Below are 15,086 nucleotides of genomic sequence, written 5' to 3' on the forward strand. Positions count from 1 at the left end.
GCTGGGCTTTAATCCTGGGACCTCTGTAGGTGCTTTGTGGGGGGTTGATGACATTTAGAACCACGGAGAAATGTGGGGTAAAGGATGAAAAGGGAGAGAAGCAGCTGCAAATGAGCTGACAGTAAGACTCAGCCATAGCTGAATCAATAAGTCCATGAACCCAAAATGGTATGCAACATGGTATGGGGCACCACTGGGGACCCAGAGGAACCCCCAGGACAGCTGTGGAAGGATGATTTCAGACTGGATCTTGCTTCTGCTGGTGTCTGTTTATTTATTTAATTTATTTTTGTTTTTCTGGGACAGAGTCTCACTCTGTCGCCCAGGCTAGAGTGCAGTAGCAATCTTGGCTCACTGCAAGCTCTGCCTCCCGGGTTCATGCCATTCTCCTGCCTCAGTCTCCCGAGTAGCTGGGACTACAGGTGCCCACCACCACGCCAGGCTAATTTTTTGTATTTTTAGTAGAGATGGGGTTTCACCGTATTAGCCAGGATGGTCTCGATCTCCTGACCTCGTGATCCGCCCACCTCAGCCTCCCAAATGCTGGGATTATAGGTGTGAGCCACCACACCCAGCTTTTTTTTTTTTTTTTTTTTTTAGATGGAGTCTCATTCTGTTGCCCAGGCCAGAGTGCAGTGGCACAATCTTAGCTCATTGCAGCCTCTGCCTCCTATGTTCAAGTGAGTCTCCTGCCTCAGCCTCCCAGGTAGCTGGGATTACAGGTGCCTGCTACCACACTCGGCTAATTTTTGTACTTTTAGTAGAGACAGGGTTTCATCATCTTGGCCAGGCTGGTCTCGAACTCCTGACTTCAAGTGATCTGCCTGCCTCAGCTCCCAAAGTGCTGGGATTACAGGCATGAACCACCGCACCTGGCCTCTGCTGGGGTCTTAAACACAGATTTCTACAACAAATCTTCCCATTTTGTGTTGCAAGCCTATGTTACACAGAGAACATGAATGTATCAGAGCACTAATCCCAGGAGATGGCAACTGATCTTACCAAAAGACTTTTAAAATACTTTCTGTAGACATGTTGACTCCCACCAAACCAATTCCCCGGCACTCAAGAATATTCTCTTGAAAACTAGAGTGGAAATAGAGGAATACAATAGCTGATAAGGGCCGGGCATGGTGGCTCATGCCTGTAATCCCAGCACTTTGGGAGGCCAAGGAGAGTGGATCACGAGGTCAGGAGTTCAAGACCAGCCTGGCCAAGATGGTGAAACACCGTCTCTACTAAAAAAATACAAAAATCAGCTGGGCGTGGTGGCAGGTGCCTGTAATCCCAGCAACTTGAGAGGCTGAGGCAGGAGAATAGATTGCCTCTGTGAGGCAGCAGAGGTTACAGTGAGCTGAGATCATGCCACTGCACTCCAGCATGGGCGAAAGAGTGAGACTCTGTCTCAAAAAAAAAAAAAAAAAAAAGCTGATAGACCTATTGTATTAAGTTAAAGGTGACGGTTGGGGGCTTAAAGGTAGAGCACCCAGCTGATTTTCATGGGCTGTCTGCTTGTAGACAGCCTTGGTAGGTTCTGGACTTGATAGGCTCTGCCTTGATTACTGCAGATCCAGGGCAGCTGAGGACAAAGACAGAAAAAGGACAGTGCTGCTGGGGCAGTCAGATCTTAGAAGGTTCATTCAGACCAGATGCCAGAACACATTGAGGGAAGGCAGCCATAGGGAAAGGGTAACAAATAGAAATAATTACATAGGGAAAAAAAAATCCTGTTGAAACTTAGAAATATTTGAAAAGTAAAAACAAAAGCAAAAACTCAAGAAAACAAAAAACAAGAAAAAACAAACAAACAGAAAACCCCCCTATTACTGTAAATGAAATTCCTGAAATGCTGTGATCATATATTTAATATAAGCAACATAGTAGCCCTAAAATGAAAGGTGGGATAAAGTCAAAGGTAGTCTGTCCTAGAAACAGCGCCGCTCTGGGAGGGGGATCTTGAGACCAGAGTTTGCATTCCTTGGGCAAGTCAGTCAACCATGCCCCGATTCAGCTTCTTCATCTGTGAAATCAAGAATCTCTTCCAGCTTTATGAGTCCACAGAAAGTCCAAGCAGGAGAACAGAAAAGATGCTTGCATCTGCCCAATATCTGGTTCCCAGCGCATAGCCAGAACAAGGCTGAGAGCCAGAACAGCTGGCCTTCCAGAAAAGGTCGCCATGTAAACACAAGGTGGGATAGGACACAAAATATTAATAAATGCAGCCACACTGACCAGGAGGAAACTTTTCAAGGATAGGGCAGAGGATAGGGAGACAGAGAGGGAGCAGGGCACTGGCTTTTGGTATAGACAGCAAACACACGAGAGATAGAGGCAGAAAACCACAATCTCCACAGGCTGCCCTGGATCGGGCCATGCTGTCCCGTCCTCTCCACCTGGATAGGGAGAAGCAGGGGTATGACCATGTCTCTCTTCAGGATGTTCACCCAGGAATGCAAAATAAAATTACATGGATCCCTTGCGGGCTGCAGTGGCTCACACCTATAATCCCAGCACTTTGGGAGGCTGAGGCGGGTGGGTCATTTGAGGTCAGGAGTTCAAGACAAGCCTGGCCAACATGGTGAAAATCTGTTACTACTAAAAATACAAAAATTCGCTAGGCATGGTGGTGCATGCCTGTAGCCCCAGCTACTTGGGAGGCTGAGGCAGGAGAATCACTTGAACCAGGGAGGCAAGGCTGCAGTGAGCTGAGATCAGGCCACTGCACTCCAGCCTGGGCAACAGAGCAAGACTTCGACTCAAAGAAAAAAAAAAGTTTACATGGGTCCCGTTCCACCTCCTTTGCATGGGAAGGTTGGGGGAGCAGCACTGTAGGATTTCCTGGGCAACCAATGCCCAGGAGGCCAGCCTAAACCATGTACCCTGCTTTTTGGGACAGTGGCTATGTTCTGAATGTTGGTGTCTCCCCTAAATTTATATGTTGGAAACCTCATTCCCAAGATGATGGCATTAGGAGGTGGGACCTTTGGGAGGTGACTAGGTCATGAGTGCAGAGCCCTCACAATTGGGATTAGTGCCCTCAGAAAAGAGGCCCCAGAGAGCTGCCTTGCCCCTGTGAGGACACGAGAACCAGAACTCTGGCCCTCACCAAACACCTAATGTGTTGGCACCTTGATCTTGGACCTCCCAGCCTCCAGAACTGTGAGAAATACGTTCTATCGTTTATAAGCCATGCAGTTTATGGTATTTTGCTATAGCAGTTTGAAGGGACTAAGCCAGGACTCCAACTTACCTTTCTGGCCTCTGCTGGGAAACAGCTCCTGTGGTCGCAGTCTTCTGGGCTTTCCATTCCCTGAGCTCTGAGTGGGCTCAACAAAGTGAAATGTGGAAGATGAAAAAGAGATCTGAGGCTTGACCAGACTTTGTGTCCCAGGACATCTGCAGTGACTGCCTTCAGAAAACCTTCCAGGAAGAACGTCAGTCATGCCTTCCGGGAGCTCAGGTCTGAGGCATCTGGTTGTACCACAGCCCTGATGGCAGGGGACTTCAGACTGCTCATGCCGGCCTGGCACTTCCTGATTCGACTTTAGCAAGGCACGCAATGTTCTAGAACCTGACCTCCGATTTAAACTGAGTTTCTCCTTCCCTTAAGCAAGGAGGACGGTGAATCAGAAGGGCTGTAGATCCCCTCACTGTATCACTGTGTGTGTACCTACTGACTGTGCGTGCGTGTTCTCACACCCCCATTGCATTATTTAAAGGGACACTAGTTTATTCGGATGGAGAACTCTGTCCACCCCATGTCAAGCTTATGAAGCCCATCTCCTGGTCCCCTTCTAGGAATGTCGGGAGGAGGGTGTCTCGTGGGCTTTGAAGTAGGACAGACCTGGGTTTGGGTTTCTGTTCTGCCACTTGTCCTTGGTGACTGAGCCTCAGTCTACTTGGTTGGGAAATGGGACAGTCAGGAGTGAACCTGCCCAGGGTGGGCTTCCAGTCACCCGCACATATGCGGGGCACTGGCCGCCCATCCCTGCCAGGCCCCGAGGATGCCCGCGCTCGTCCTCGGCGTCGCGCCCGGCCTCCTCGGGGAGCCGCGCGGGTTGGGCGCGCTCCCAGGCGCATTCCTGGCCGGGCAGCCCCTCCTCCCTCGGCCTTAGCCAAGGGGCTGGCGCCTCCCGGCCTCGCCCGGACTGTCTCGTGCGGGCAGCTGCGGACGCTCGTGGCCGCGCTGCTCCAGGGTCCGGTGCACGGCGCACCTGGACCCTAGCAAGGGCCGGGCGGCGCTGATCCCCGCGGGACGCACTGCGCTCGGGGGCCTCCTGCCTCCCTCCCTGCCCCAGCCGCCCCCGGGCCGCGCGGCGCCCCGCACCCTGCAGGGGCGGCTGCCGCATCGCTGGGACAAACTCGGCAGGAGAGGCAGACAAAGTTATTTCCCCCTCCCAAGCAGCAGGATTCCGATTGGCAAGATGGTGCCCAGCTCTCCGCGCGCGCTCTTCCTTCTGCTCCTGATCCTCGCCTGCCCCGAGCCGCGGGCTTCCCAGGTCAGTGTCCCTCCCGCCTCTCTCCCCTGTCCCGCGCTCAGGGGAGGCAGCACCAAGGCTGGGGGACCTGGGCTTGCCACTTTCCACTGGGATGCCTGGGTTGAGAGCTTGGAGCGATGCCTGGGCTGGGGTTCAGTTTTCAGAGAGAGGTGCAGGGTCCCCCATCTGTCATCTCAGATGCATCGCGGGCCGGGCGCCTGGGAGGACCCGGACTGGGGTGCGAAAGCGTCGGTCCATTGTGGGAGAAGGCTCCGCGTGAGAACCGCCGGGAGGAGGAAGATTTCTCAGGGAGTTATGAGACATTGGTCTTTCCTGGGTCTCCATGAGAGCCCCGGGTCACCCAATTAGCTTAGAGAACGTCCCCGCCCTCCAAACTCCGACATTTAAATTTCCAACCGAAATATTAGAACACTCAAAGGAATTTCTTGGCAGTTTGTGGCATTTCCAAGGCAGAGGTGGCCCAGGAGGTTTCTGAAGCAGTCCCTTGCTGAGCCGGCGAGGCCCTGGATGTGGGATGACATTTTCTTAAACACATATACAGGCGGCTTGCTGTTTAATTTTTCTGTTCTTGCCACTGGCATTTGTTCGAATCTCACCGGATTTATTTGTTTAATACTTGACCGGATTCGCTTTTATATTAACCATTAGCAACTGATTTTTAAAATTAAGGCGAGAACTTGAATTGCCGAGTCCAGGACCCGCATCCAGCAGAGTAGCCCTGGCAAGCCAGGGTGAGGGGCCCGGCCATGGACTGCCGACCGGCTACCCGCACAATACCAACAGCGGTGGGTAGCGGAGAGCCTGCACACGCTTCCCGAGTGCCTGGTGCGTCTCAGGCTCCCTGCAGGGTATCTTCCAGTCCCCGCATTCCCAGAGCAACCCTGTGAAGTGGGGACTGTTACCCCCATTTTGCAGATGATGAAACTGAGGCCCAGGGAGGATGAAACGTATTCAAGGTCACACAACCAGAAATGAGCAGAATAACCCAGTCTCTCTTGTTGGGCTCCAAGATTTCTTCCTTGCCTGCAGACACTTGTCCATACTCCCTGGCCGGAGGCTGACTTCCTGGGCCAGGCAGGCATGCCCATGGCCACCTAGAAGCCCCTAGGGTGCAGGAAGGGATTCCAGGCAGGCAGAATTTGGCTCAGACGAGACTTGGTGATGTTAGTGCAGAAGGTGGTGAGGGGGCACCACAGGGAGATACTCAGTGACCAGGCAGCAGAGGCCCAGTTTGGGGCCACGCTAAACCCACCCAACAGAGCAATGGGGTCTCCTACCAACTTTGCAGGTTACAGAACAAAATAAAACCCCACCTCAGACCTTGAGCCCAATGCCGGAAGCATAGGTGGGTACATCCCTAAGCCAGCTCCCCAGCTTAGGCTCCAGGGAGGCAGCATGGACAGGATGTGTAATGAGATGCTTGAGAACCAGGCCCTGCCATTGTGTGACCTTTGCTGGTCAGGGAATGAGGTAAACACCTGTCTCCTGAGGTTACCTAGAAACCAGGTGAGACCGAAGCACTTGTCACATGTTTGCAGCTGCTGCAGAGGCAAAGTGAGCTCACTCAGACTCTGTACCTGGAACTTCTGGGTCCAATCCCTGTCCCGCCGCATCCAGGCTTTCTCAAGTTTCTTATCCTCTAAACCTTACTGTCTTTAGCTGCAAAACACCTGTCTTAGGTGCTTTGTGAGGGGAAAGGGAACAAAAGAGATTGCGCATAGATGTTCATTTAAAAATTCTAGTGAGACTCTTTCACCCACAGTCCTATGTGGCCAGGGGTCTCCCCTTCTCCACCCTCAACCCTGTCCAGGCAAGCTTAAAGGGTGAATTATAAAGGAGGCCCCAGGGCCTGGTGCATGCTGGAACAAGCATTACCTGACTCCTTCCACGTTTTGGGTCTCAGCTCAAATAAGTAATCCTCTGCAGAGGCCTTCCAGACCTCTCTCTACTCTAAAAAAGTCCTCTCTCTGCCCCTGTATTTTCTGTTTGGGTCCCCTGAAGGGCTCTGGCATAGTACCGATCATCATTTGTAATGATATATTTTGGTAGGTTTCAAGTTTATTGTCTGTATTGCCACTATAGGGCTCCGGGGCAGGGAACCACCTGGCCTAAAAGTAGTGTGAGCCCTGGGACTCCTGAACCCACCAGTAAGAGCCGTTGGCTGGTGGAGACTCAGCAAGTTTGGAGAATGAACTGTGCCCACAGGATCATATCTTGCCATGGAGGAGATGAGATGAGTCAGTTGGGAGTCACTGAGGACAGGCTTCCTCGACCAAGGCCCATTGACACAGCAACTCCAAGGAGCTCTAGATGGAGGCTGCGGTGCTCCTCATGGGGGCGGGCCACAACCCTGTCTGGGGTTCCTGTTTGCTGGCAAATGTGCTTGCTTTGTGTTTTAGGAGACAGCTCAAGGGTAATATCATGAGCATATGTGTATGTTTGTGTGTGTGTGTGTGTGTCAATAGATGTATGTGTCTCTGTGTGTAGTTGTGTGTACACACCTTTTCGCGTTGGTACCTGTGGTTGTGTGTGCATGTGTCTGTGTGAATGAGTGACTGTATGTGTGATGGTAAGTGTATGTGTGTGTGCATATCTGTGCTGTGTGTGATTGGGTATGCACATGTCTTTGTGTATTGGTGCCTGTGATTGTGTCTCTGTGATTGTGTGTGTGTTACAGGGGAGGGGAGGCTGTGTGCTGCAGGGTCCAGATCAGTGGTCCTGCGAGGATGGAGTCTCCTCTCTCTCCTGCTCTCCTCTGTGGCTATCCACTGTGTCCCTCTTGTCAGCACATCTGTCCCAAGTCACTCTGCAGGTTTTTGTCACTGGCTGATGAAGAGCAGGTGGTCATGGGGAAGGAAGGGTGGCTGAGAAGTATGGGGGGGTGCAGAGAGCGGGAGCCCTTTCTGGACTCCGTGCCCACCCTGTAGCCTTCCCACTGGAAGAGAAACACCTCGTTGGGGAGATCAGAACAAGTATCTAACCATCATCTCGCACTTCACCTTCAGCCCACAGTAGCTCTGGGTGGGCGGGGGACGCAGGCTTCCAGCCACCTCCTCGCCTGTGTGGGGAGCTGCTATGGTGTTTAAGCAGGCTTCCCTCCCTGATCCTCTCCCTGTGATCAGATGTCACAGGTCTCCAAATTCCACCATGACAGGTTCATTCTTTCAGTTGCCTCCTCCCATTTGATACATTGCTTTTTATAATTAAATAAAAATAAATGTTGTTCATGTATAATTTCATGATTTTAACCATGGAACTATATTCTATGTGTGGCAGCCACCACCACAATCAGGATACAAAACAGTTCCAACGCCCCCAAAACTACATCATGCTGCTCTTTGAAGTCACACCCTCTGCCCACCCCAGCCTTGGCAGCCCTTATCTATTCTTTATCGTTACAATTTTGTCTTCTCCTTCATGTCATACAATTTTTTATTTTATTTTGTTTTAGAGACGGGGTTTTGCCATGTTGCCTAGGCTGGTCTCGAACTCCTGGGCTCAAGCAATCCTCCCAACTCAGCCTGGTAAAGTGCTGGGATTATAGGTGTGAGTCACCGCACCCGGCCTCCACAATGTCATACAAATGGAAAAGAGTACATGGCCTTTTGGGTTTAGTTTCTTTAATCTCATTTGCTCTGAGAATATGTGTTGGGCAGTGCTTGTGGCTGCAGCATTTACCCCGAGATAACTTTGTCACAAAATATCTCTCTTTTATTATTTTCACATTGCTTAGTATATCAACTTTGGAAACAACAGACATCATTCTATTTATAGCATTCTGTTCTTAGTAGTGGTATTTCCATTTACAAAATATAGTAATTCTTGATCGCTGAAAATGTCAAATCCTAGAAAACATAGCACTCCTACGCATGATATTAACATCACTCTGGAACAGTTGTTGGCCGAAGATTCAATTGATGCATCCGATTTTTCCAAAATAGATGATTTTGATGATTCAGACAATTCTGATGTTCTGCTTAGAAATAACTACAAGAACAATTTTTATATTTTATTTTTCACATTGAAAATCATTCAGATTTCCTTCAGCTTCAAAGAGCATGTTTCTGTAAAATTAAATGAGCACTGGCAGCAAGCTGCACTTTTTTGTTTCTAAATGAGAAAAGGGTTAACTTCGTATAATGCATCTAAGAATCACCCAAGTCACAGGCTCCTTTTTGTTTTTGCTTTTGTTTTCCTTTTCTTTTCTTTTTTTTTTTTTTTGAGATGGAGTCTTGCTCTGTCACTCAGGCTGGAGTGCAGTGGCCTGATCTTGGCTCACTGCCACCTCCGCCTCACGGGTTCAAGCGATTTTCCTGCCTTAGCCTCCCAAGTAGCTGGGATTACAGGTGCTCGCCACCATGCCTGGCTAATTTTTGTATTTTTTACTAGAGACGAGGTTTCACCACATTGGTGAGGCTGGTCCCAAACTCCTGCCCTCAGGTGATCCACCCCCCTTGGCCTCCCAAAGTGCTGGGATTACAGGCATGAGCCACCATGCCCGGCCAGGCTCCTTTTTATTGCTGAGTGGGGCTCCGTGGTGTGGGTGTACTACTGTTTGTTTTTCTTTGTTTTTGTTTTTGTTTTGTTTTGTTTTTGAGACAGAGTCTTGCTCTGTCGCCAGGCTGGAGTGCAATGGCGCCATCTTGGCTCACTGCCACCTCTGCCTCCCGGGTTGAAGCGATTCTCCTGCCTCAGCCTTCCGAGAGTAGCTGGGATTACAGGCTCCCGCCACCACACCCGGCTAATTTTTGTATTTTTAGTAGAGACGGGATTTCACCGTGTTGGCCAGGATGGTCTCTATCTCTTGACCTTGTGATCCGCCCGCCTCGGCCTCCCAAAGTGTTGGGATTACAGGTGTGAGCCACCGTGCCTGGCCTCTACTGTTTATCGGTTCACCCACTGAACAACACCCACCCGTGGTATCATTCCAGTTTTGGGCAATTGTGAATACATTCACATACGCTTTTCATGTGAATGTATTTTCATTTCTTATGGGCAAATACCTGGGAGTGGGATTGCTGGGTCATATGGTAAATGTGTGTTTAACTTTGTAAGAAACTGCCCAACTATATTCTGTATTAGTTTTACCACTTTACATTTATGAAAGACCTCACTACACTGCATCCTTAACAGCACTTAGAGTTCTCAGGTTGATTTGTTTTTCTCCAAGTTATTCTAGTAAGCATGCAGTGGTATCTCATTGTGGTTTTAATTTCCATTTCCCTAATGACTAATGACATTGGACATCTCTTCATGTGATTATTTGCCAAATAGTCTATTGGGCAAAACGTCTGTTCGAGCCTTCTGCCCATTTAAAAAATTGATTGTTTGTTTCCTTTTCTTTCTTTTTATTTTTTGAGACAGGGTCTTTCTATGTTGCCCAGGCCAGCCATGGAATTACTGGGCTCGAGTGACCCTCCTGCCTCAGCCTCTGGAGTATTTGGGATTACAGGTGAACCCTGACTGTTTTTAATAAATTTTGAGCACTCTTTATATATTCTAAATACAAAGCCTTTTTTGGATATGTGAGTTATAAATATTTTCTCTCAGTCTGTAGCTGAACAGTGACTTTTGCAGAGCAAAATTTTAAATTTTAATGAAGTTTAGTTTGTCAATTTTTTATTTTAATGGATTGTGTTTTGGGTGTCAAGTCAAAGCACTCTTGGCCTAACTTCAGGTCATGAAAATTTTCTTCTAAAATTTTTATAGTTTTACATTTTTATTATGATCCATGTTGAGTTACTTTTTAAAAATAAGGCGTGAGATTCACGTTGAAGGCCACTTTTTCATGTGGATATCCAATTGTTCCAATACCATTTGTTGTTGAAAGACTGCTGATTCACACACTTGCCTTAGCAACTTTGTCAAAAATCGTTCATCATACATGTATGGAGCAATTTCTGCCAATAACACACTTATCTTGATTACTGTAGCTTTACAGTAAGTGTTAAAATTGAGTAAAGTGAGTCCTCCAACTTTATTATTCCTTTTCAAAATTCCTTTGGCTATTCTAGTTTATTTGCCTTTCCATTAACATTTCAGAATCAGTTGTCTATGTCTATAAGAAATTCTACTGGACCGGGCACTGTGGCTCACGCCTGTAATCCCAGCACTTTGGGAGGGCAAGGTGAGCAGACCACCTGAGGTCAGGAGTCCGAGACCAGCCTGGCAAACATGGTGAAACCCCGTCTGTACTAAAAATACATAATTAACCAGGCGTAGTGGCACATGCCTGTAATCCCAGCTACTCAGGAGGCTGAGGCAGGAGAATTGCTTGAACCCGGGAGGCAGAGATTGCAGTGAGCCACGAGCTGAGATTGCACCATGGCACTCCAGCCTGGGCAACAAGAGCAAAACTCTGTCTCAAAAACAACAACAAGAAACTACTGGAATTTGTATTGGGATTGCATTAAATCTATAGATCAATTAGAGGAGAATTGGCATCTTAAATGTACTGAGTCTTCCAATCTGTGAACACAAAATGTCTTTCTACTTATTTAGATATTCTTTGGTTTCTTTCATCAGTATATATATATTTTTAGTTTTCAACACAAACATGCTGTGTTGATTTATACCTAATTATTTCATTTTTGAAGCTATTTTACATAGTTTTTTTAAAAATTCATTTCCAAGTGGATATCCCCAGTATGGAGAAATCCAATGGGCTTTTCTGCATTGACCTTGTATCTTGTGACCTTGTGGAACTCAATCATTATTTATAGGGAATTAAAAAAAATACATTTCCTGGGGTTTTTTACATGGACAATCATGTCATCGATGTATCGGAGCAGTCTTATTTCTTCCTTTCTAATGTATGTGTCATTTATTTATGTATTTAGCCTTATTACATGGACTAAAATTTCAAGTACAGTTTTTAACAGGAGAGCGAACATTCTTGCCTTGTTCTAGAACTTAGGAAGAAAGGATTCGTTTTTTCAACATTAAGTATGGTTCTGGCTGTAGGTTTTTTGTAGGTGTTGTTTGTCTGGCTAAGGTTTCCTTCTTGTCCTAGTTTGATACAATACTTATTATAAATGGACATTGAATTTTTTCACATGCTTTTTTTCTACTTCACTTGATATGGTCCTGTGGTTTTTCTTTAGTCTGTTAATAAGGTGGATTTTCTGTCTTCTGGAAGAGATGGTGTAGAACTGGTGCCAGTTCTTGAAATGTCTGGTAGAATTTACCAATGAAACCATGTGGGCCTGGAGACTTCTGGAAAGTTTTAACTATGAATTCAATTTCTTAGATACAGAGCTATTTAGGTTAGCAATTTTTCTTCCCTGGGGTGAGTTTTGGTAGTTTGTATCTTTCAAGAAATTGGTCCATAGCACCTGTCTCTTGAGGCACCTACTTCTAAATACTCTGGGGACCACTCCGCATTTCTACGCAATTGATCTCCTATAATGACAGATGAGTGCTTTGTTCCATAATCCATTACAGAGCCAAGTAGTCCCCTATGATTAATTTCCTTTCTTGTGTAACTTTTTAATTTTCCTAGAGTTTATTCCCTTTTGCCTCAGTCTGCCGTCTACACAAGCACAATTGTTTCCAGGATCTCCTTCCCAGTCAGTGTTCTGCCAGGGCTGCTTGTCCCTGGAGCCCAGACTCCCCCCGGCCTCTCTGCATTCGGCTCCCGCCTTGCTGCTGCCCTCCCTGGGCTCGTGGCCCTGCGGCTACACAGGGGCTTTGGGAGAGAGTCTCTCTGCTATCCTGAGCTGGAGTCTACATTTTCGAGATCACATGTCTTCCTCTTTCTTTGGCTTACTCCCTTATTTTTTTGAACCCATCCTTAGGAAAATGATTTTTAACTCATTATTGCTGGGCTTGTCAAATCACTTGCCTACAGTAGATATCACACTTTTTCTACATGGAAACTTTTAAGCAGCCAACAGTAGCATCATGATCCCAGGTCGTAGGTGGGGGGTCTGCTGTGGCCAAAAAGAGTGGCTGAATCGTACAGTTGGGAGCAAGGCCAGAGGAGGAAGTGAGAGGAGGAAAGCTGACCCGCGCTCTCTCCGACTCACTGCCCGCCAGCTCTCCTCCCCGCTGACTTCCCAGAGAAAATCAAGACCTCGCGCTGGAGCAGGACTTGAGACTTATTTCTTGGTCTGAGAAAAAAAAATGAGCTGAAGGGTGGAAAAATGAAAACAAAAGCTTGCTCGTTTCCAGCCTAGTGTGACCTGGGAAGTCAGCTCATCAGTGTCAATTTAGCTGCTGATTCGGATCGATTGCCTGGGACTGCCTAGAGTCCAGGTTGAGATGGCTCCTCAATCACTCTAGAGCTTGGCATGAAAGGACACCATGATAGACAGGGGTATCTGCCCTCATCCTAGCACCAGGAGTGTTCACTAACCCTGAAGTAGAGATTTTAATACTAATACATGAAGATGAGCTGAAACAGCAGGGGCTTGTGAATCATTCAGATCTATTGATCTGAGATAAATACTGCTGTCTAAAATGAGGTATTTCATAAAACAGATATTTGGTGCCTACAATGGCCCAGGCACTGGGAACAAAACAGACAGTGATCTTGCTTTGATTTTAAGAGAGAAGCTCTGGATCTGAAGTTCGCAGGCCAGGGTAGCAACTTGAGCCAAGCTCTGCTGGTCTGCTGTGCTAGTCAGGGCCAGACTCAGCTCATCTGGACTGGCCTTGCTCTTTTGTCTGTAGTCAGCTGCCAAGCTAGCTGGGGCTGGTTGGTCTAGGGCAGCTCATCTGGTGCATGCAGGCTCTGCTGCATGAGGCCTCTCATCCTCCAGGAGGCTAGCTGGGGCTTTTCTCATGGTGGTTGTGGTGGTGGTGATGGTGGTCGTAGAGCACCAAGACTGAGCAGAAGCTCACAGACTTCTTGAGACCCAGCCTTGGAACTGGAGCATGACTTCCACTGCATCCTGTTGGCCAAAGCAAGCCACAAGTCCAGCCCAGATATGAAAGGTGGGAAAACAGACTTCCTTTTTGATGCAAAGAGAGCAGAGTCTCCTTGCATATGGTGTTGGCACAGGGAGGAAGACCTGGGGTGATTTTTGCAAATCCTCCATCATAGTGACCCAGAGACTTACTCCCACAGGCACCTGTGTTTAGACAAATGGGTGGAATCAGGGCAGGGTGGTGACGGGGAGGTCCTCCTGGCATCTTCTGCTTTCTCTAGCAGCCTCCACTTCTCCCTGGCACATTTAAGAATGAGATCTACGTCCTGTCAAGGGCAGCCCTAATTGCAGAGGAGAATGGAAGTCCCCTTGCTCCCTTGGGGTCATTTCTGGCCCTGGGGGCATTGGGCAGTGAGTGTAAAGGGCCCGGTCCACACCATGGCCCACTGGGAAAGGAGACGTGGCCAGCCAGTTCAGTGGTTTCTCGGGCTAGCCTGGAGTCTTTCAATCAGGAACGGATGTCCTCCCAGATCTGCTCACCCTGGGGAATCCTATTTGGCACTAGACTTGATTCCAGGCAGATCGAGCCAGATGCCTTTGAAGCTGCTCCCCTTCCCTTTGGGTACCAGCCCTCCCTCCATATGCTGGCTCAGACCTGCCTCTCAGCCAGCTGTGCCAGGATCAGGGTCCATTGTTTGGGCACAGCTGTTGACAAAGGCCTGACTGTGCTGGCCACTCTCCCCTGACCCATAGGGGCAAGGGTTTGTGCAGCCCTGGGGCTCCAGAGAAGACTCCCAGGGTGGGTTGAACTTTCTTTATCCTTTCAAACTCCCTGCCAGGACTTTCCATGCTCTTCAGTAACTGCCTGAAACCTAAAATAAGGACACGACACACATTTTTGTTAAAGAAAAAATAAGCACCCATAATTTGACTGGACCCAAACCCATCCATTTGCACAAGTCTCAAGTACAATTTGTAACTCAAGTAAGTAAAATGTGTATCTCAAGGAAGTAGTCATTTCCCCTCCTGTATATAGGAAAACGTGTTCCTCTCTGGGCATCAGAATCTCTCAAAGGAGGCAGCCTCGATGGGAAGTGAGACCCAAGGAACTCAGCGTGGGGCTGGGTGCCTAAGTACTAAGATTGAGACGTGACAGTTGTTCACATCAAAGACCAGAGGCATGGGGGATATTGGTGGTGACTGGGAGGGAACTGGAAAGTCCCCGAGCCACCCTTGGCCCCGCTCTTGCCATCTGGTTGGCCACTATCTGAGACATTTCCTCGTCTGCTAGAGATCAGTTCCCTCTGGACCTTAGATGGAAGGGGAGGGGGCTATGAGCTCTGGAGCAGCCCTTCCCCATACTCACCCCATCTCTGAAGGAGGGGCTGGGGTCAGAGAGCAAGACCAGCAACTGGTTGCATTGTCCAGAAAGCCTCAACTGCCCTTGGAGAGCTGAGAGCATTGGATGAATCCCAGGCTGATTTGAACAAAGACAGAGGACCACTGAGCTCCAAGACAGGGGTCTCTGCAGTACCAGAAGGAAAAAAAAAATGCATCCAGAGAAGCATCACACTGTAGTGTAAAAACATACAAACATGTTAGTATCACCTGAACGGGTCAGTATCACCTCAGTCCTCCTGCAATTTAGGCCTTTTCTCTGATTGCATGACAAAAAGAATCTAACTAGTAAGATAATGTGCTCATCCCACAACTATGT

General features: G+C 48.2%; 1 protein-coding gene across 2 annotated transcripts in view; it reads left to right on the forward strand.

Moving 5' to 3' along the window:
• Nucleotides 1-4,064: 4,064 nt before the first annotated feature.
• The window catches only part of FBLN7 (fibulin 7), a 54,987-nt gene continuing 43,965 nt past the window's right edge, over nucleotides 4,065-15,086 (forward strand). The window contains exon 1 of one of the 2 annotated variants that reach the window (XM_002811778.6): nucleotides 4,065-4,499. In XM_002811778.6, the coding sequence (XP_002811824.3) occupies nucleotides 4,425-4,499 (75 nt within the window). In that variant the 5' untranslated portion in view covers nucleotides 4,065-4,424. The remainder of the gene's footprint in view (nucleotides 4,500-15,086) is intronic. The other variant, XM_002811779.6, reaches the window with a different exon arrangement.

Source organism: Pongo abelii, chromosome 12 (genome assembly GCF_028885655.2).
Source record: "Pongo abelii isolate AG06213 chromosome 12, NHGRI_mPonAbe1-v2.0_pri, whole genome shotgun sequence".
In the NCBI taxonomy this organism is placed as follows: domain Eukaryota; kingdom Metazoa; phylum Chordata; class Mammalia; order Primates; family Hominidae; genus Pongo; species Pongo abelii.